Here is a 23,134-nt window from a genome sequence, read left to right as displayed (position 1 = left end):
TGAGATGATGGATTTTTTTTCATTCTGTTTATGTGGCATATCATCTTTATTGATTTGTGTGCATTGATTGAACCATCCTTTCATTTCTGACATGAATATCATGTTATGGTGATGAATGTTTTTTTATATGCTAGTGAATTATTTTTATCTGTGCTAATTAGGATTATTAACCAGTTTGTTGTTGTTATTGTTGTTGTTGTTTTAATATTGTATATATATCAAGTTCTCAACTCACAGCAACATTGAATTTCCATTTCTGTTTTTATTGTTGTTTTGTTTGTTTGTTTTATAGCTTGAAAGGAATTGGTTTGAGTTCTCTAAATGTCTGGTCATGTTCGGCAGTGAAGCCATATGGTTCTGGGCATTGTTGATAGGAGAAAGTATTATTCCTAATTGATTCTCATTATTAGTCTATTTAGATTTTCGGTGTCTTCATAATTTAATATGGATAAGACATAGATGTCCAAGAATTTATCCATTTCTTTTCAGTTACCAAACTTGTTGACATACAGTTTATACAGATACAACAATTTCTTGTATTTCTGTGTTGTAGTTACAATAGTTTCTCTTCTGTCTTTAATTCTGCTTAAACCATTTTTCTCTCTTTTTATTGGTCTAGCTAGAGTGTGTAAATTTTGTTTTTCTTTCCACAAAGCCATTTCATAATTGTGTTGAGTACTTATATTTTTTAATCTATTTTTTCATTTATTTCTGCAGTGATGATCTCTCAATATTGATTTAACTTGTTCTTGTTTTTCTTTCTTAGATGAAATGATAGGTTGTTTGAAATTTACTGATATTTTTGATAGAGATATTGATTGCTATAAAATTCCCTCTTAAAACTGCTTTTATCATATATCTTGGATTTTTGGTATGTTACATGGTTTTGAATCTTATTAAGTTTCAAGGAATTGACCTCACTAAGGCAGAGAGGTGGTGGAAAAAGACATATTTATAAACACAGAAAAGCTGGAATCAGGCCTTCTGTGCAATATCTGGGCAGGGTAAGAGGAACTGGGGCTACAGTGGGCATTTTCTGAACGCACTGTCAACATTCACATTCAAACCACATGAAGACTTTGTCATTCACCAGAGCCTTACTCACCAGTAGAGGGCTTTGCCACCTTTTCATGGGTCTGAGGCTTTGGTTCTAGACATGGCTAGCTCATGTGGACAGCACACATCCACCCAGGACTTCTTCACATGCAGGGCTCTTCCGTGCTCCACACTGCTGTGTTTTCATTTACATTTGGTTGGAGAATCATTTTAAATTTCCCTCTCATTTTCTTCCTTTACTCATCAGTTGGTTGGATGTATATGTTAAATTTCTATATGTTATTGATTTCTAGTTTTGTTACATTGTGGTTAGGTAAATGTAATTCTTTTCTTTTGCCAAGGCTTGTTTTGTGGCCTACCACATGATCTGCTGTGGAGCACTTTGGGCGTCAGTGAAAAGTATGTGTGTTGTGCAGCTCTTGGATGAGCTGTTCTAAATGTGTGTTCTAGGCCTATAGGTTGTTGGTTAGAACTTCGTCTTGTGAGATACGGTGCTCTGCTTCTCTTCGACGTATGTCACCTCTGCGGTTTTGACTGCTGGATGTGTTGAGTTCTTTCAGTTTCTCATAAGGTGAACTTATTGTTATATAATTACTTTCTATGTCCCTTTTTATAGCTTTTGATTAAAATTACTTCTGGGAAGGAGGAGCTAGGAGCAAGACTGTGGGAGGGGGTGGAGAGGAGGAAATGCAGTCAGAATGTAAAGTGAATAAAACGTTACCCCTTCTGCTGTATGTAGATGATAACACCTTTTTAGAATCTATTTGTATGAACTACCCATTTCTTCACATTAGCTTTTAGTATACATGTATTCTTAGAGGTATTCATCACATAATTGAACCTTTTCATTTTTATTACATGTATCTCAGCATGTGTAATGTGTACACACACATGCATATGTGGCAGGATATGCGGGTGCGTTCCACACAGGTGCATACAGTGGTCAGAAGACACTTTCAGGTGGTAGTTCTCTCTCACCATGTAGGACTCAGCAGTTGAACACAGGCTGTTGGGCTTAATGACAAGAGTGTTTACCCACTGAACAATCCTGTGAGCTTAGTGGGACTGTAAAAGTAATCCATTGTCCTGGCTCGAGAGTTGTCAGCAAGTGGCTCACAGCCATCTGGAACTCCTGCCCCAGAGGATCTGGTCCCATGTTCTGACCTTAATATACACATGCAGATAAAACATTGCTGCGCATAAAATAGTTAGTTCCATTGGCACTCTGTCCTTTACTTGGAGAGTTTACTTGGTTTGATTTAGTGTCATTGTTCATATCAGGATGTCCTAGAGCCATTATATAACTTTTAAATTGACTTTGTTCTGTTTCCTTTGTAGTTCCTTTCTTACCTTCAAATACAACAGTGGGCTTATATTCCAACCCTCCCTGCATTTCGAATTTTTTAATATCCCATTTTACCTTTTTTTAGTATTTTCTAGCTTCCAACATGCTTCGTCTGTGAGGCCCTTGCTGTAAGTCCACTCTCAGAGGCTGGGATACCTTTAAATTTTATTTGTTTCTCTTTTTTTTTCCCCTGCTCCTTAAGAATCCTTAACTTTTGAAGCTTGCATATATGTTTTATGTTATAATTTTGTGTATTTGTGAATTTAAAATGTAATTTTTGGCCTTTGTATATGCAGCTATTTGAATTTATTTCTGTGTAGGGTTTTCTGTTACTATCCTTGAATAAACTTCGTACTGCTTTGGCTGCTCACGTCTGTTTGGTCTGATAACTCAACAGAGGTGCAGTAGATCCTCTTCTCAAGCCCTGTTGGCTCCTGTGGCTGTGTTCTCAGGCAGCCTGTCTTTGAACCCTGATGTGCTTTGCTGTGGATACCGTCTGCCACATTTTTCCTGTCCTTTCCAGCTAAGGATTTGTCTAGGGTTTATTACTTTCTTCCTCTTCTTCCTTTGTCTGATAAGTAAGTGCTTATTGACTTTTTCCTGTGTGTTCACGTGAATTTGAGTTCTCAGAGAGTAACAATTTTAAGTTTTCCATGAGTTCATAAACATTGCTCAGTTTCTGGCCCTGTTTTGTGCTTGTGGTGGGATAATAGGTCTGTAAAATTTACTTGTAATCACATGGGTACCTGTGTTCTTCACAATTAGATAAAACCTATTCTCTGTCATTTGTCCATTCTTTTCCAGGACTTCTAAATCAGGATTCTAATTTTCTCAGAGCCTGTGGTCACTGTTGTTGAATCACCACTAGATGGTACCCTAAGTATGAGTTTGTAATGTGTGCCTCCTTGATTTACTTAGCTTCAATGCTTTTGCTGTAAAAGCCCAAAGCTAAGTTGGCCTAAATGTGAACTTGATGTATTGTTTAAGATGGAGTTTATGAATGCCTAAAATGGATACTTTGCCACTTCAAGCTTTTATTGGAGCCAAGAGACACAATGTTCATTTTTATTCATTTCCTGGATTCAGGCTCAAAGGATTTTACTTGGTATTTATCTCACCATGGGAGGATCAGTTATAAAACTCTGAAGTACCTGCTCATTTCTTTTCCCAAGTAGACTTTTGCTCTCTCCTTCATGCAGCCTGAGTTTGGAGAGTGTATGGGGCTGCCGGTATCCTCATCACCTACAGCACACTGCCAGATTGCACCTAGAGCCCAGATCCTTTTGGGTCATGGTATGATTAAGACCCACCAAGACTCCTGCATCCAGCTGCAGGTGATGTTATTGAGGACCCAGTTTTGCTTTGGGTATCAGTGTACCAACAGGCATGTCTAGAGGTTCTGTCTACATACTAGCCTGGGCTCCAGGAACTATTTAGATCTACTGATGCTGAATTTCATTCACTTAGCACTGATCTGTGCTTAATTTGCTCTTCTGCCATCCAGAAAGCAGAGTCTTTCTCTGTGTTCTATTGCACAAAACTGAAGAAAGGGCAGTAGAAGGTAGCACTTGACTGCCCAGGCATACATAGTCTAGAGGGCCAAGGCTGGTCTGGTGACACCCGCCATGGAGCTCTGTTCAGTACTGTTTCGCTGTGGTTCACATGGTGTAGGTACTTGCTTTATGGAGTGAATTACCTTTCTCACCCAAATGGAAATGCTTCCTTGAGTGCTGTGTTGCTTGTGTTTAGATAAACTAAGACACAGGCACTTTCCTTCTTGCTTTCTTCAGTGTATCTTTGCAATTATTATCCTGAAACCAAGTGCTGTGATCTCTTACCTAGTTTCCTTCACACTGGGAAGTGGGTTCTCACATGAGTATGTGCCTGACAGTGTGTGTGTGGGAAGCCTGCCACTGGAGTCTTTGCCCACATTTTGTCCTACAATCTTGTTACTTCTCATAACAGACATAGCGCTCTCTCCTAATGATATATTCACCTCCCAAAAGTCCTAGGCTGACACATCTTCACATTGAAGGTTAGGTTTCAGTGTCTGATTTTTGAGGGGATATAGCCTTTCAGTTTGCAAGATGTCTCTTAAAATCAGTTACAGATGTATTTTCTAAAATATTTTCTGTACTATTAAAGTGGTAGTGATATGATTAAAGCATAAACTAAGGTGACTGCACTTAAGTCTGTTCCTGGAGTTTTAGGGCAAGAGCCCTGACTCTTCCAGATGTAACTGACTGATCTTGGCTACCTGCTATATCAATTAAAGTGAGATAAACGGTGCAAAGCCACAAGAGGAGATGTAATCAATGTTGTAAAAGAGTTCAGTGGCCCCAAGTACTTATTTGGAAAGAGAAAGAATTAGGGACTGGGAAGAGATGTACATAAATAAGCAGTCTAGAACAAGGTATGGCCATTGTTTCATTTCTGGACCCATGAGGTCAGACAAAAAAGTTTTCATGGAAGTAGCATAGTTCCCGTGGGACGGTTTCCTCTGCTCTGGTGGGTGATGGTGGGATTTCTCACTATCATAGGAAATAGTCCTCATTTGGATGGTAGTCTGTTGGCTCCCAGCTATTCAGGGGTGTCTGTGAGATTCTTAACCTATCATAAATTGGTTACTGATTGATAATCTTGTTCCTACAATCCCAAGTAACTGGGATTTTAATCTCACATTTTTAGGACAGTACCTAAATCCCAGGCTTTTACCCAGTTTTTAGTTACCCTGTGGACAGAGTTAGGAGTTGGCGTACTTTAGCTAAAGTGATTCTTCATGCTGGCTCTGCAGTGTGTGCATACGTATCACTGCCTTTCGTTCACGTTTACAACTCTGAGGATAATTTATAGCTGTGTATTTTTCTTTAATGTAGGTTTCTTTCCTTCTGCTAAGCCATCGTTTCTTTTGTACTAGCAGCATGTGGAGAGCAGCAGCTTCCCTCCCCTCTGACAACGTGTTCTTTCCAATCTCCTGAGATTTTCGAAACTGACAACTGTACTTATTTGAATTGTATATTTTTAAAAATTGAATTCCAAATAAATTCCCCAAGGTTTTCATCCTGGTGATAATGTCTTCAGCTTTCTGCACGGGGCTTATAACACTGGTGAATGAACAAACCTGCTTTCTTTGACTGTCCTGCTTTGCTTTGCTCAAAAAAATTGCATTTTGGGTATATTGATTTTCTGGTATTACTTTGTTAGTGTATTGTTATGTGTATAGAAAATTGAGTCTTCAGTTCCTAACATAAGAAGCTAAGCTTCCCAGTGGAGTCTTTCAGTGATCTCTTTAACATGTTTGCTGTTTGGTCTTCAAGTTATGTAAAAAACTGTTACCAGTGCTGTGGACTTGAAAAGCTTAGGGCTCTGACTCATAGTAATACATACTTAATATTGTTGCAACACAATGCTCCCATGAATAGGATATGTATGGGAGGGGCAACTGTATATATCTGCATGTATATATATGATACATAGTTGTTCATTTAGTATGTGTAATGTAACATGTTTATAACAGTTTTTATCTCTTCTATATGTAATGCATGTTTTTCTTATTTTTTACATAATTTTTTGTATTCATTAATTTTATGTCCTCTGATTGATTTAATATTCAGCCCCAAAATATGTTTAACAGAAAATAGTTAGACTTCTTTTCCTCTAGATCTTCAGAAGTATCAGTTTGTGATCTTTTCCTATATTTCTTTTTATTTTTAAATAATTTTAATGTGTTGAACATTTTGTACAATAAGTTATTTTAGGTTATGTTTTGGCATGCTCCAAGGGTGATTTCCATGGAATAGAAATTAAAAGAAAAATGGGAATACCTTGGTTTTGAATACTTTTGTAGAGCCATGCTTGTAGAGCAAGTTTTCAGAGGTGATTTTTATGCTGTTCCAGTGGAAGTGTTATCCATTTTAATTGTACTATCTTTATGTGTTGGCTCTATAGTGAAAATTTCTTGCTATTAATAATAGGTGATTTGACTAAAGTATACTGAATTGTGGATCTTAGAGCTCTGGCACCCTTCTTTGTTTCCTGTGCATAGGACTGCTGCAGAGACCCCTGCTGCCCTGAGATTGACCTTAAAGGCCACACACATTTCAGTGTGGTTGCAAAATGAGCTGAAGTAATACTAACACTTAAAAATGTTGGATAGTCTGAATAATCATTAAAGCAAAGGAAAAGACATCGGTTCTTTTAGCATTTGTGTTAAATGCTGGGGGACCAAAAAATTAAATATAACAAAAATACCTTAATATGATTTTATCATATAAAGTATTTTGTTCAGAAATTTTGAAGTTTGTTTTTTCTCTTTCTTTTCTTTCTAATACCACAGACACATAAAGAAATTGATAATAAGAAATACTAAAAATTATTTAGGGCTTGTGTGTGTGTGTGTGTGTGTGTGTGTGTGTGTGTGTGTGTGTGTGTCTTTACTAAAATTGGTTTGTTTGAATATTTTTGTTCTGTTCCTAATCAAGGAGAAAACAAAAGGCTTTAATTCTTAAATGATTACAAAATTGTATTTGGTTATATGAACAATGTTGCATATAAATAAATATTCCTTTGTCGTTCTTTTGCTTGACTGCTTTCAGACTTACTGAGTGCCTTTTTTCTGTTACTTTCTTAATATTTTGTAAGTGTCCTTTGCTTATTCCTGTTTAACCAAGTCAATTTCTGTCCTGTCTGCACTGTCACCCGGAGCTTCTGTGTCTGGTCACCTGACCATCAGGGAGGTGTGTCACATGCTGCTGTCTATGGCGTGACTGTAGCAGTCCCAGTTAGACAGAAACCTTGGCTAGGCTTTTGGTGGTGCTGACTTTCTAAAAGTGTTTAAAGGTTTTTGGGTTTTGGTTTTTTGTTTTGCTTTGGTTTGGTTTTCTGGCTCATGTAAGATTCAAACTATCAAAAAAAAATAATCTCCTGCCAAAGCTCCTTAAGCCATGTGGCATTGATGTGTCTCAAAAGTGCTTCCTTATGTCAGAATAGTCAAGTTCGGGAGATGACATGGAAATTCCTTGTCACCATGTATTCATTCATCAGCGCCCTAAGGAATGTATGACGATGTTACTGGAAAATAACTTGAAAATATGGTTTACAGTTTACTAATGTACCAGGCACATGTTTTTTGAGATTCTCTGTGGCTTTGCAAAGATGTTTTATAAGTTAAAAACTATATGTCTGAGACTAACATCAGCACAGAAACAAACCTAGATACCCAGCTGAAATGAAAACATTTGAAGAGGCTGGTCAATTGAAGCACTGGTTCCTATGAAATGTGCTGACACCAGGTCCAGCCTCGGCTGTGCTGTAAGAGGTTTGCATTTCATAACTGCAGTAACCACACGCTGAAAGAATTGCTGTACACCAGTTTCTAAAGTTAGAACTTTACTGCTGTGCTTTGGTATACTTTTTTTTATCATTTTTATTAGATATTGTCTGTATTTACATTTCAGATGTTATCCCCTTTCTCTCCCTCTTCCATCCCCCCTCCCCTTGCTTCCATGAAGGTGCTCCCACTCCCAACCACCCACTCCCACCTCATTGCCCTGGCATTCCCCTACACTTGGAAAATGAGCCATCACTAGACCAATGGCCTCTACTCCCATTGATGCCAGACAGTGCCATTCTCTGCTACGTATGCCAACTGGAGCCATGGGTCCCTCCATGTACTTATTGGTTGGTGTTTTAGTCCCTGGGGGCTCTGGGTTGGTTGGCTGATAATGTTGTTCTTCCCATGGAGTTGCAAACCCTTTCAGCTCCTTCAGTCCTTTCTTTAGCTCCTTCATTGAGGTCCCAGTATTCGGTCTGATGGTTAGCTGCAAGCATCCTCCTCTCTATCAGTATAACTCTGACAGAGCCTCTGAGGAGGCATCCATATCTGGCTCTTGCCAGTAAGCACTACTTGACATCAGCAATAGTGCATGTGTTTGGTGACAGCATATGGGATGGATCTTTTCTTGAGTTCCTGCTCCACACTTTGTCCCTGTATTTCCTCCCGAGAGTTTTTGTTCTCCATTCTAAGAAGGACTGAAGCATCCACATATTGGTCTTCCTTTTTCTTGAGTTTAATATGGTCTGAGAATTGTTTCTTGGATATTCTGAGCTTTTGGGCTAGAATCCACTTATCAGTGAGTGCATATCATGTGTGTTCTTTTGTGACTGGGTTACCTCATTCATGATGATATTTTCTAGTTCCATCCATTTGCCTAAGAGTTTCATATAGTCATTGTTTTTAATAGCTGAATAGTACTCCATTGTGTAAATGTACCACGTATCATATTTTCTGTATCCATTCTTCTGTTGAAGGACATTAAATTGAACAATGTTCTGAGTTTTATATCAGCTTTTAAAATGTTACCTTAATTTTAAAGGAAGTTAAATTAAACTAAAAATAAACTTAAATATACATGTCTCATCTTAAATAAGTGCATCTTTGCATTTGTGGAAACAAATAAACCTGCCACGTTTTAGCATAATTTTCACACCCCTCTCCCAAATAGTAAGAAGAATGCCCTGTCCTGCATTTTACATACCTTTTTAGATTCATTCCTCCTCACTAGTCAGAGGCTGGCTCAAATATATCCTTTGAAAATCTTCTCTTGTATCATATGTTATATAAACCAGCTTTACATCTATAAGAAAACGAGAATTTAAAAACTAGAAAGTCCTTTTAAATGAAGTAGGAAAGGACTACACAGAACTCTTATTAAAATGCTGTGATTTTGAGGCCACCTTACTTATGGTTACGTTCACGCTTTGAAACCACTGCATTGGAACACTGCTTTAAAATTGTCACCTCTGACTCAGGCGCCTGATTCTGCAGTAGTAATGCACTAGCTTCAAATCAGTGTGATTTGGGGTGGGGGGATGAGTTTTGTGTATGTGATTTTTCTTACTTAGATTTTGATTTTTTATTACATTTATTTATGTTTTTCTTTAATATCCCATCCATGTTCTTACAAATATTTCTATATTTATATAGCTAATGCCACAAACGCTCTCACTTTTCCCAGACATTTTATTTTCAGATGTTTGTTAGAGCACCTGCCTTGTTCTTTGTCCATGTTTTTCAGGTTATTTGGTGCTATGTGGAATTGAAAGAGGCATCAATGACGGAGGAGTCAGAAGGTCCTAAGTACAGTAGGGTCAGCATCATACGATAAATTCTGATGAGCAACATGCGAGTAGATGAGAATTATGTTCCTCCACTTTGTCTTTAATATCCCATCTTTGGGACAGGACCACAGGCAGGAAGCATGGTCTGGAGAGAGGGCTGGCTCATCCACACACTGTAAAGAAATGCAGCTGCAGAGCAGATGCGGGTGGGAGGGAAGCCATGGAAGCTGCCTTTGTTTTGAACTGCTTCTACCTTGTCAGGAACACAGAGGAAATGAGCTGAGAATGAAGATAAGGACATTATTACCTCATTTCTGCCTGCTTCCCCACGTCTTTCCTCCTCCCTGTTCCTCCCACCCCCTCTCCTCCTTTTTTCTCCCTACCCTTATTGTTCCATATACTTTACCATCTTCACCTCCATCTCTTACCTCTATACAACCACCCCTAAACTAAGAAAAAGGTTTCCGCCACTGCCACCTCCTTGAATTGTTGTCTCCTGTTGTACGGGCTGTGGTGCCTTTAGACTTTCCCTGCCAGCTCTGCTCCCAGTCTTTTTCAGCCTCTGCCTCCACCTCACCTCCCAGGCTACACACATTAGAATGCAGCCCGGTGTTTGTCTTCTAGCTGTACAGCTACTCTAGTGTCTTGTCCATTCTATCTCAATACTCCCTGTAAGGATGACTCCCAAACATAAATAAAATAGTACATGATCCCAGCCTCCTCACTGATGCCTCTACTCCAAACATCATAATTTATAAGTTTTGTTAGCTTTGAAGACTTACTGTGTTCAGAATGAAGCTCCCAGTCTCTACCTGACCTAAGCATAAGCTTAGTATTTCTAGATTTCTCTCTTTTCAATAAATGATAACTTCATCTTTTTAGTTAAACATGCCCCAACTGGGGGATTGTGGCCTTAACTCTTCTTTTTTCTCTGACTCTATATCCAAATGGTCTGCTCTATTTTTAAAATATGACCACTACTACCCTACTCCCAGCCAAAACCCTCTCTTCTGATTAAATTTAGTAGCTTTTTAACTGATTTTGTGTTTACACTCTTTTGCCCTACAGTCTGTTAGCACAGATACAAAACGATTCTATTAACTAAGGTCATTCTCTACTCAAGACCTCCAATGGGGGCTGGGGAGTTGGTTAAGCTGGTACAGCCATTAGTTGCTCTCCAAGGACTGAGGTTCAGTTCTCTGTACCCTCATAGTGGTTTACAACTGTTTATAACTCCAGTTTCAGGGGGTCCAACACATTTTTCTGACCTCCACAATCACCAGACGCATGTGGTACACACACATGAAAACAGCCAGATAAAATAATAAACAAAACAATAAAAAACAAAGAAATTAAACACAAATTTTGAACAAAACCCTCCAGTAACTTTTTACATCTTCCAGTAAGAGAGCCCTTTTGGCGCCCACCAGAGATGCATGTGCTGTGTTTTCTCCCTCCCTTCTCCAGGGGCGACACTGGCTTCCTGGGCTGAACTCAACAGGAAACACTCATTCTTCGGTGGTTCTCATTCCTTTGCCTAAAATGACAATTCCTCCTATTCCGTGTGGCCTAGTGGTCTCCTTACTGCTTCAGTGTCTGCTTAATTTTAATAACGTTTTTAAACTTTGGGTCTTGATGTCCCTTTACTCCAGCTTTGTTTTTCCCTATACTTTGTAATTGTCATATATTTTATATAGTTATCTTGTTTTTCCTCTTGCTTTATTATCAACCTGTGACCTCCTGCCTCTGCCCATCAGTTTTCTAGTACTGTAAGCTTCATGAAAGTAGTTTTATCACCATTCCTTCCTTCTGTGTTCCTAGGACATGGTCAGGCACTTGGTAGGCTGCCAGTGTTCGGTGTGTTAGATGGGTAGGAGGAGAGGAACACTAGAGAGCAGTACACTCCACGTTCCCCAGCCCTCTGTTGGCTCAGTGGCATTAGGTAAGTCAGTTGGTCCTCACTCAGCCTGTCATCCTGTTTAGAAAGGAAGGAAATAAACTAGGACCTATCCCAAGAGATTATTCAGACTATCTGATGTGAGAAGTAGTATGTATTAATTCTGTACTTAGAAAGTCCTACGAATGTTCATTGTGATAAAGATGAGGAAAGGAGAGAGAGGGTAATGGTAGCACAGGGACATGTGGTAGGAACAAGCCCATCTGTGTCATCTATTTCTACCTTCCTCAGCATCACAGCAGTACCTTAATTTCACTAAGTTCACTTCCATTAACATACTGTGTAAGGACAGGAGTCATATTCCAAGTGTGGCCCACTGAACAGTGCTTAGTTTAATCTGTTATTAGTACTTAAATGAATAAGCTCAGAAATTGAAGTAGTTTAAGAGCACTACTCAAATACATATAGGGTTACTCTAGACTTAGCAAAATAAAAGTATTCAAATGTGGGGCTGGAGAGATGGCTCAGTGGTTGAGAGCACTGACTGCTTTTACAAAGAACGCAGGTTCTATTCCTAATACCCATGTCAGGTGGATGACATAGCCAGTGACACCAGCTCCTGGAGAGCTGACGCCTCTGTCTCTAGGTACCTGTTCTCTTGTGCACACAACCCCGTAGACACAGATACACAGTTAAAAATGTAGAAAATACGTACTTAGAAGTTACAACAATTAATTAGTGCCCTAGGATAACTACTTATTTCATTTATAAATGAAATTAGAATGTTTCTCTTAAAATTGAAGAATTGGATTTATATTTTACATAATTTGAGATTAGTATATATTAAGCATTTTAATGTACAACTTATGAACCTATATGTAAATTAACCTAAAAAATTAATTCATGCATTTTCTCCTGTAACCTTCAGAACCACTCTGTCTGATTCAGGCATGGCTCTCAGTACTATTTGCATGAAGCTTTTCTGTACACATATTTTACATACATGTGTACTTCATCTTTTTCTTACTTTTTTTTTTTTCTTTTTAAAGATGTGGTCTTGCTTTCTGCATAGGCTAGCCTCAGATCTCTAAGTGCTAGATCACAGGATCTGCCATTATACCCAGAAAAAGTGACTATTTTGTCTCTTTTTTTTTTTCTCTCCATAATTTAAACCTTGAATCAAACTTCAGTCTACACAAGCCTTAGGGTGTGATCATGTCATTGTTTCTTTGGTTGGCCTGTGCATGAAGTAACCTCACTGTGCTCTCTAGGTTGCAAAGCTTACATCGCACCTGCTGCACGGTCTCAGTGGGAGTGCTGTTAGCACATAGTCTTCAAGGCACATGTGGGACTTCAGGGTTTCTAACTGACACGGTGGTTCTCACTCTAGAAGCAGAACCAGACCTGGCTTTGAGGGTGACAGCAGTCCCTGGTTTATTTTTGCCCATACTGCATCCAGGCAGTCTGTTTCAGGACATTTTACTAAGCTGTAGGAAGATTTTGTCAGCAGGTAGATAGTTAATGTAGTTCAAAAGTTAAGTGACAAATGTTTGATTGTCCTGGTGTAGACAAATCTGATTTTACGTATTGTTGGAGATCACTAGCAGGTGTTGTTGGACTGTAAACTTTATTTATTTCTTATGACTTTACTCTTATTTCTTATGACCATTCTATCATACAGCCTAAAAAAGCTGACACTGTTAGATTCAAACTATCTTTGAAGTTCTCCCACCAGGTTGAATTTGTGTGTGTGTGTGTGTGTGTGTAATTTTCAGTTTACCAACATTATGAATAAATAAAATGTGTGTATTTTGTAAAAGACCAAAAGTGCTTTGGAAGTGGGTTTTTTAGAATTGCTTATTAAAAACTGGAAATGGTCAGATTAATGTTTTTCAACTCAGTTATTTGAAATTAATTTGCTTTTTGAGGGTTTTCTTTATGAAAATAAGTTCATTCTTTAAAAGAGTAGTTGGTTTTGCCTGGCTATTAGCAATGGTTAGGAATTTCACACATCTGTTTCAAAAGGCAGCTTCTCATAGACTACTGCATTGTTGAGTCTGAATAGACCTCATCTATCCTGTAAATAAGCCTACATTTTCTTACCTGATCAATGAGCAAACACCAGGGTCAGATGTGGCAAACACTTTAACAGAAAGCACATGTCTCCGTCAGGCTGAGGCACAACCATATCAAGATGCTTGAAGTTATTAATGGCAGTTAAAATGTATGCTTCCTCCTGTTTTCCCAATTAAATCAAGGAGCCTTTCCCCTAAGATTGTCTGTCACCAGCTGTTTCCAATCCTGTGTGTGAATATTGCCTGGGTGTCTCCTTGCTACATAGTGAAATTTGGCACATTAAGTGGATAGTTTAAACTCTGGGCTAGAAAGTGGCTCTTGTTAAGGGATTTATTTTGGTCTTTATCATTTGTATCTGAAGTCGGCCAAATAGTAAGATTTATTACAAACAACTTCCTACAGTATTCTCTGGACATAATAAAATAATTACAAACAAGGTAGGGAACTAATTGAAGATAGGTTGAAATATTAATTTAACATGTTTAAAGGAATGAGAATTCATGTTCTGAATATTAGAGTAATTTTTAAATATTAGAATCCATGAAATAATTAGTGTATAATTAGCTTAAATTTATGTTTAGCATAATGGTAGATTTACGAATTTTATTTCTTATTTTGATATATTAAACCTGGTTTGTGCTAATCACCATAATCTGTAGATGCCTTGAGTTTTCCCACTTAACTCTTGCTTTAGAAGTGTTGTGTTGATTGGTTCAGTTGCTCATCTAGCTGCTGTCAGTAAGTCAATTATAAAACAAAGACCACCCAGTAGAACTGCAGTCTTAAAATTGGTTTGTCCACATTCCATTGTAAACCAATTAGTAGTAATTCACTTATATTTGCTGTAGTAAACTAAGCATACCATTCATGAAAGTATCTATTAAGGACGTTCTAGGACTGAAGATGTGTCTCATTGATAAGGTGCTTATCAAGCATGCCAAGGCTCTAGTTTCAATCCCTAACACTAGAAAAATAATTTTCAATAATAATCTTTAATTCATTTTAGTACATTTTGATAAGAAGATATTTGTATTCAATAATTGCTGCAGATAACTTTTGAGAGGTTGGTTTAGCTTGTGGCATATTCTTCATACTGTACATTATTAATAGGCATTAGTAGCTCTAATGCTGTATTAGACTTCGATAAGATGGTTGCAGCATGCTGGATTCAAAGTGAGATCTCGGGTGATGTGTCACCTCAGGGCTGCACTGCTCTACTAGAGGTGTGTTTCTGTTTTTCCCTTCTTTAACTAAGAGGACATGGGGTATAGGAGGGAAGGAGAGTCGGGCTAATAATGTGGCTCATTGTGTGGGTTTTCACTGTTCTGTGATGTTGAACTGGGTATGTAACAAGAGCAGAAATTTGATTTTACATTCTAATGTTCAAAATTCACATTTCTGTTGAAGTGATCTGTGAATGGAAAATCCCCAGTGTCTTACAAAATGAGTGGCTAAATGATGTTTCCCCTGATCACTTCAGAGATGAAAGAAATGAGGGCATTTTAAAACTCAGACCTGATCAGCATGTGTTTTGCTTCTTGCTTGGCAGAAAATCGAGTATAAGAGCGGCTCAGAAAACTGATTTTCTTCCTGCTGTAGCTGCTCCAGCTGAACTACAGCTGTAAATTTCTTTAAAAGAAGGAGAGGGTGCAATACTTCATGTAAATTCTTGAATGTACTTTATAAGTGCTATAATTCCCACAAAATCAGTTATTGGAGTTAATGACCAGTTTGTTAAGGTATTAACTGCCCTCAGCTGGGAATGACCAATTTTGGGGAGAATGGCTACACAAATGCTAAGATAATTCAGTAACACATTCAAATAATGATCCAGCTAGTTAACGGTAAATTCCTGTGGAAATCCTATCAAAGTGCTTATTTCTCTGCATTTAATAGCCAGTGGGTTCATTATGATTCATTTTTATTGCCATAAATACCAAAGGAATCATAATGAGTAGGCTGCTTTTTTCAACCCTGCCCTTATTGCTTAAACAGACTTGACTAATTCACATCAGGTATTAAGATGTACTTCTCAAAATAGTCCATCTGTCCACTGCTCTGCCCAAAATGCACAGAGCCCTTACCAATGCCAACATGCCAGTGTCTGGCACTGTTTTTGCTTGGGATGCCATTAGGGAAAGTTGCTATAAATAACTCTTAGAGGAGTGTTTGTTTGGAAGGCCTGCTGTGCATAGAATACAGAGTGCTGTAGTGGGTAAGGTGGAGTTTATGGATCCTGAATTGTGGTGAGAAAATCATACCATCCTGACCTTGATTCCTGTAGAAAATGACTGGAGGAACAAGAAGATGGCAACCATTAGAGTACAGGAATCTCCAAGAGCCAATAGGAAAGGGGGTGTAGTATCTTAAGGAAGGAAGCTAAAACTGGACAAGTATAGTCTACCTAAATATAAAGATAAACCTGCCTTCTTAGAGAACTGAATTGAAAACATTTTTCCTGTCTATACATATAAACCCATGTAAACACATTTTTGTGACAGGTAAACATAATTAAGTGTCAAGATATAAAATATGATAATTAAAATCTAGGAATTGTAGATTGTTCCAATCTTAAAATGTTGGCATAGGGAACACCTACTTTTATTTTAGAATGTCATGTATTTTACACCATACTTTGCTCCAAATAAAATTCATGTCCTCAAATAATAGACAGAACTACTATGTTTTGTACAGCTGTTAGCTTACTGGCCTCCCTCTTAAGATGGCTTACTCTATCATCTCTAACATCATTTCTTACCTTCACACTTAAGATGACGGTCTGCATCTATGCCATTTCCCTCTAAGGTCTCCTGCAGCTTTTCTCATTGTCAAGTAAGAGAGACCTGAAATCTACCATAAAGTAAATCAGACTGACTTGGTGTACTGCCTTTAACCCCAGCACCAGGAGGGATGGGTGGATGCATCTCTATGAGCTCAGCCGGTCTGCAGAGTGAGTTCCAGAATAGCCAGGGCTACAAAAAGACTATCTCAAAACAACAGCAACAACAACAAAGATACAACTTCTCTCCTGTAGTCAGATTTTGACTTGTTATAATATTATTAAGAGAAATAAATATTATTTTAGATGTAAAATATTTCCCCACATATATTCTAGTCTAAGTAATTGAATTAGTAGTCCATAATTTTATTTATAGTAAAAATATTTACTTGTCTTTTCATATGTGAAATATATAATGTATATGAATCTGTTTTGCTTTATTCAGAGGAGTGATTTCTGTTGCTGTTATATGCAGTTTGTCTAGGTAGAAATAAAAGTCGGCCTGGGTTTTGTACACATGCTGAGCAAGCACTTGAACAAGGAGCGAAACTTCCTGTCCTATTTTTCAGCTGTTTGTTTACATTGGGATGGGTTCTTACTAAATTGACTTACTATGTAGACCAGACATTGAATTTGAGAACTTCCTGTCACACCCTGGAATAGCTGGGATTATACCTTGTCAGAATTGCCCAAATCAGCCAATTTTAAAAGCTATGTTACCTCAATTTAAAATAATTTTGCTTGAAAAATGTACTTTATTATCTAATTTTTATTAGATAATTTTATTATCTCATGTTTAAAGTTCTTGTCACCTGATAATAGTATCTTACAAAGCAAAACGTTCCTCCCTGTGACATCAAAATGTTTAAAACCACTATATCTAGGAGGACATTTTAAGAGCAGACAGGCCTGTGTCTAAATATCTGCCCAGCTTTTCCATAGCTATATGACAAGTACCTGCTTTCTCTAAGCTTGGGGTTTCTCGTCTGAAGGACGATAAGATTGATTTGAAGATTATTCTGAAGTCAGTGCTGTGCTGTGTCAGATGTATGGCTCCTTTGCATGGTAGATGCTCAGTGTGTGGTTACTGTTAGTCACTCTTGTCATTAATTGCCTTGTTGTACATACTAGCCTTGGGACCAACCTGAAGCACTTACACATGCTGGACAAGCCATCGACACTGAGTGAAACACCTAACCTTGAGCAACAGTACCTCAGAACTCCAGGGACAATCCCCAGACTACAAAAAAATTTTGGCTTTAGTAGTTTCCGGTGAATTTTTACTTTTTTATGCTCCTGTTGCCATTGTCCTTGTTTAGCAATTCAGTAAAGTCCCAGGTTTCACTGCTTAGAGCTCACATGTGCTTGTTTATGGTGTTTATAACAACTGCAATTCAACAGGGGAGGTTAATGATCTAATCTGCTTAATTATAGGTTACTGAGGACAATACATTTTTAGGAGTTAAATTATTCTTCCAAAAATATATCAATTAGACATCTGTTTGATGCTTTATAGTTAATATACATGTGATTCAATGTTCAGGTTTAAAATAACGAGCTCAACATGTTTTCCTGATTAAGGTATATATATATATATATGACTATATAACTTCACAAATTTGAGCACTATATATATATATATATGTATATATATTGTATGGCATCTATTATTGTCTCTATGATTTGTTTATCTTGTTCTCAGGCAATGAAAACTACAAACAAATAGCAATGTGTGTGCTTTACCATATAAGCATGGATGACCGCTTTAAGTCAATGTTTGCATATACTGACTGCATACCACAGGTAAGAAGAAGTGAGGGAAACATAAATTACATGTCTGTATTGCATCTCTTCTCAAGGCTTATGCATCATATGTAAGAACTGTAATAATCATAAGTCATAGATGGATAGAGGGATACAGACTCCTCCAGACACAGCATGGCACCAGTGAATCAGAGTTACGACAGTATATGCAAGTCCTTGCAGTCTGAAACCAGAGCAAGCATAGCTACGGAGAGGAAGGTAGACATGAAGTCCTGTCCCTGGCCAGGGAGCTCTTAGCAATAGATAGCTGTTAGGAGAGAGTTGGTTTTCTTCAAGAATGACCACACATACACACAGTAGTCCACACATTGAAGAATACATTAGCACCACAATTAGATATGTGAAAATCGAATTGGGTGAAAGCAGTGGTAGGGGAGGGAGTGTGGTCTGGGAAGAGTTGGAGGAAGTGGGTGAATGTGATCAAAACACCTGTGCAGAATCCTCAAAGACCCAGTTTAAAGAATAAAACACTAAATCATTTTTAAAGATCTATCAGTATTTTCACTCTTATCTCTTAGATCTTCTATTTCTTAAACTACTCCTTAATACTAATAATATAATTTTTATTAAAAAAAATTGGATGGGCAGAACTAGGGATGGACATGCGGGATAGTGGCTAGATGTGATCTACCTAAAGTGTTTGATGCCTGTCTCAAAACAAATGCAGAGTCATCAGCCATATTCCAAGGATAGGTAACACCTTGGTACCCTTTTACATTTTATATGTATATGAGGTTTCCCTGACTGCACACTACACATACACAGTACTCACAGAGCCCAGAAGAGGGTTTCCAATCCCTTGGAACTAGAGTTACAGACAGTTGTGAGCCATCATTGAGGTGACAGGAATCAAATACAGGACCTCTGGGTGAGCACCCTGTGCTCTTAACTGCTGAGCCATCCCTTCACCCGCCTTACACATTATGAAAGTAATAATGTATTTGATTACATCACATACAACATCTTCATGTATGATTTCATGAATGGATCATATGTGTACTCTTGCAATTGAATATTCTCCACAAACTATCTCTAATAGTTGTATAATGTGCTTGATAACCACAATTAAATTCTGTTAAATTATGTGCTTAGATTTTTTTGTAGGTTATCACATAAAACATCAACATATATAAGCACACGAATTAGTCATGAATGCTTGTCCACATCTTTGCAGTCCTGAGTGACCATCTACTTCTTTGAGTTTCCTTTAGCTTCAGTTCATAGCTAGATACCTAGATCAAAAAGGAAGAGCCCAGTTAGCTTCTGAAAAGGATGTTTATATTTCTAAGCACCTTTCACCCTTAACAATAATGATTGACACTATTTCTATGAAATGTGCTGCTTCGAAATTTTGATGTATTTGCATTTCCAGAATATTTGTGAAGGTGAACATTTTTCATCTGCTCAGTATCTATTCTAAAATTTTAATTCAACTTTTCTAGTGGCATGTTAATATTATTGATAAATAAGATTGATTTTGTGTTGTCTTAACTGTCATGTATTTTCCATGTTTGTCCCATGCCATTTTATTTGTTTATAGTTGTCAGTTTTAAGTACTGTGCTTTCTTTGATAGCAAAATGCCTCATCTGGATTCTTCTTCTTCTTTTTTTTTTATGGTGCTGTTTGAAAGAATGACTTTCTATGATTCAGCTCTATGATACATTTCATGTGTTAGGTCTGTAAGTCTTAAGGAAATATACTGATTTTAATATATCTTACCTACAGACTAATAAAGCTAGAGGTTTAGTGATTATATTCTCAGGGACATTATATTCATGGATTCTCCATCCATTAGTCACCAGTAAATGAAGCTCTAATAACATGCAACCAGGATGCTTGGAACACTGGTTGGTATTTTACCATATTAGTTTTATAGAAGAGTTTCCTAAAATAACAAAAGAAAATCCAGACAATATACACACATACAATAAACATGAGGCTGTGGAAACACAGAGAACAAGACTGGCTCCCCTTTCAGTAACTCCTGCTGGACCACTTGTCCCGTAAAAAATCGGCTCAGGTTTATTTTTCCACTATTTCTAATTGATGTCCTTCTGTTCGTTCTGGATTAATGAATCAGAAGTAAATTTGTGTTTCCAGAATTTTAACCTTGTCCTTACATGCATTTAAAATTGATGCTATTTCAAAGGACTGTATCTTAGCCTCTGTGTTAGAGAGTAAGCTCATTGAGTGTTTGTAGCAAATAGATGTCCGTCAAATAAGTCATAGTATGTCTTATCAGTAGGACATGTCTTCATAAGGTAACCTGAATCAGCTGGTAACTCATGACAGTGTAATCAAACTGTCCAGCATGTTTACAGGAACCATATTCAATCGAGGTTGCAGGTAATTCACTGCAGCCTGCCTCCAACAGTTACAGAAACTTCTGCTTTGCAGGATCTGAGCTTCATTGGCTACAGGATGTTAGTAAGAAAACGGCCCCAAAAAAATTCTCTCAAAGAATGACTTTTTACCCAGATTTAGGTTTTTGAAAACAATAACATTGAAAGAGAAATAAATAAATCAGGAAGAGGTAGAAATTGGAGTTATCCTACTCTTGTAGAATGTATGTTTTCAGATATAAAAAGAAACTGTGAATGACTACAAAGAAGAGCCTGTTTAGTTTGATTTTCTTAGACATGTTGTGGTTGCGGCTTCAAATTTAGTGTATACGAAGTCTCCATCCTTTTGAAAAATACACTTCCTCTGTATTACTTGACAGTGTTCTGATACCACACATGTTGATGGTGGAATTTTAAAAACATTTATCATGTATTTTTCATAAGCCAAATCTTCTAAAACCCATTTAAGTTTTGACAATTTATAGGTTTTATGATATTTTTTAATTTGTTCTCTTAGTTCTTTTAACTTTATGAAATTTTAATTTTTTGAGAAATTGTAAGATTATGCATGCCAAATTATATTGTGAATATCTTGAAAGTGTTTAGGATGAGGTAATGTTTTAATAAAACCAAGTGATAGTCTATAGATTGTTATTCCTGAGTACTGTTTAGCCTATAACCCTTATCTCACGGTGTCCAATTTTGACCTACCTAGGGAAAAGCTAACATTTTTGTTGCCACCCACTGTTCATTGCAAAATAAAAGGATAATGAAAGGCAAATAAAAAATAAAACGAAGTTAGAGTATTTCCTTGAGAAATTGAAAATGTACTTTTGTCAGGGCAGCATTTATGGCTCCAGTGGGGCTGGAAGCCCACTCCTGACAACACACCCATTGACCTGTGTGTTAAAGAAAGCCCTGTTATGGTGGTAGTGTCTGCAGGCCAGTGTGAGGGGGGTTATTGATATTAATTTTATTTAAAGATTAAAAAGAAAGATCTTCAAGTATTACCTGAGTTTTTCAGAGGCTTGGTAACTGAAGGCAGGACTGCAGTGGCTCAGCAGTGATTCCTGAATGTTTAGTGTGATTATATTCTTTTTATTGGATATTCTCTGTATTTACATTTCAGAAATTATCCCCTTCCACCAATCCCATCCCCCTTCCCCTCCCATTGCCTCTTAATTATGTAATATGACACACACACACACACACACACACACACACACACACACACACACACACACACGTTGTCTAGACTGTAAATAAATAAAAGTATAACTTGTAGTAAAATGTGACACTTTATTTCTACTCATTCACAGTGCAGTGTAAGTGTTTTAAGAATAGCCCTGTAATTAGATTAGAGCTCACTTTCTGAAGATATTAAGTGTCCAGAGAAGGCGATCTTGCATGCAGCATTCTCATAATCTCACTCAGTTTGATTCACTTTGCTTTCTTAGTCCTTTACTGCCTGTAATTATTCAGTGTGTTCTCATCTTCTTCCCCTACATATCATTCCTTACAATCTGAGTTCAGGCCATCGTTTTTTATGATCTTAATGGGCTCAGAGGGTGGATTGTTTCAGGTAAGCACATTTGGATAACCAGGAGTTAATGGTTGTAGTCTAATAATAGTTAAAAGTACACATTAACAGTTCATTGTTATTTAGAACTCTGAGCTGCATGTTTTGTTTAAATAGGTGCAAATTCCATCCAGATGCTTATAAAGTATTTATTGGTAATAGAATGGCCAATCAAAGCACATGGTTAGGCAGTGATGTCATGGTGTTATTTAATATTTTGCCCTAGAACAGCATGCAGGAGTCCTCAGAGTGATCCACATGTTTTCCACCGCAGTTGTCCGGTCTGGCCCTACTTTGATCTACATGCTTCTTTTTAGCTGAATGCTGGTAAACGTCCTTTCTGACAGCCCTCTTTGCTCTTGCTGCCATTATCTGCTGAGTTCAGAAACCAGAGCATCACTTCAAACAGGAGAGCTAGGGAGTAGCCAGTCAGAAGAGATTCCTGCGGCATGCTCGGTTCTGGCATAATCATTCAAAGATGTTTAGGCAGGGGGTGGGGTGGTAGAGGTGTATGAGAATACAGAGAGCTGTGGGGTTGGCCTCTGGTCACTGCTAAATAAGTGAAGTCAGGTGCCAGAGAGTCTAGACACAGTGGTTTCAGTCTTGGGCCTTTGGTATCTGATACTCAATATGGGACTTGTCTGATTGAACACTATTGCTTCTTCATTGCAGAGGCTGAAGACCTTTCAGTGCTTTCCTGTTAGATTAGTAAAAGATGAAAACAGACACTTAGAACAGAACAAATCTAGCTTTAATATTTCCTAGTTGTCAGTAATTACCTTTGTGTTTGAAGTGCCATGGGTAGCAATCAAAGACGACTGCAGCATGGCTCTTAGTTTGAATTAAGCTGGTTTTAAATTGGAGTGTTTTAAAATGGAAGTGTTTTTATTATGAAGAAACAATGATTTTCTATTAGAACACATCTCACTCCTTCTTAAATTTTCTCTCAGTTTTGGAGATGAGGTACAAGTTTCCAAACCATACATTCTTTTAAAACCCTGTTTGTTTCTACAAGAGATTTAGCAAGGAAATTATTTTTTTAATCCATAGCTTCTAAACATATCACATGTAACCTCATTTTTCAAAGGGAATTTTTAAACTTCAAAGGCTAATTTG

At 37.6% G+C, this 23,134-nt stretch overlaps 1 protein-coding gene across 2 annotated transcripts in view; it reads left to right on the top strand.

Moving 5' to 3' along the window:
• KIFAP3 (kinesin associated protein 3) overlaps positions 1-23,134 on the top strand; it is a 110,380-nt gene that overhangs the window by 28,590 nt on the left and 58,656 nt on the right. For both annotated transcript variants that reach the window (XM_080932881.1, XM_080932882.1), the window contains exon 11: positions 17,975-18,075. In XM_080932881.1, the coding sequence (XP_080789007.1) occupies positions 17,975-18,075 (101 nt within the window). The remainder of the gene's footprint in view (positions 1-17,974; positions 18,076-23,134) is intronic.

Source organism: Micromys minutus (assembly GCF_963924665.1).
Source record: "Micromys minutus genome assembly, chromosome: 1".
Taxonomy (NCBI): domain Eukaryota; kingdom Metazoa; phylum Chordata; class Mammalia; order Rodentia; family Muridae; genus Micromys; species Micromys minutus.
The sequence above is the reverse complement of the archived record's forward strand: the minus strand, read 5'-3'. Positions and strand labels throughout refer to the sequence as shown.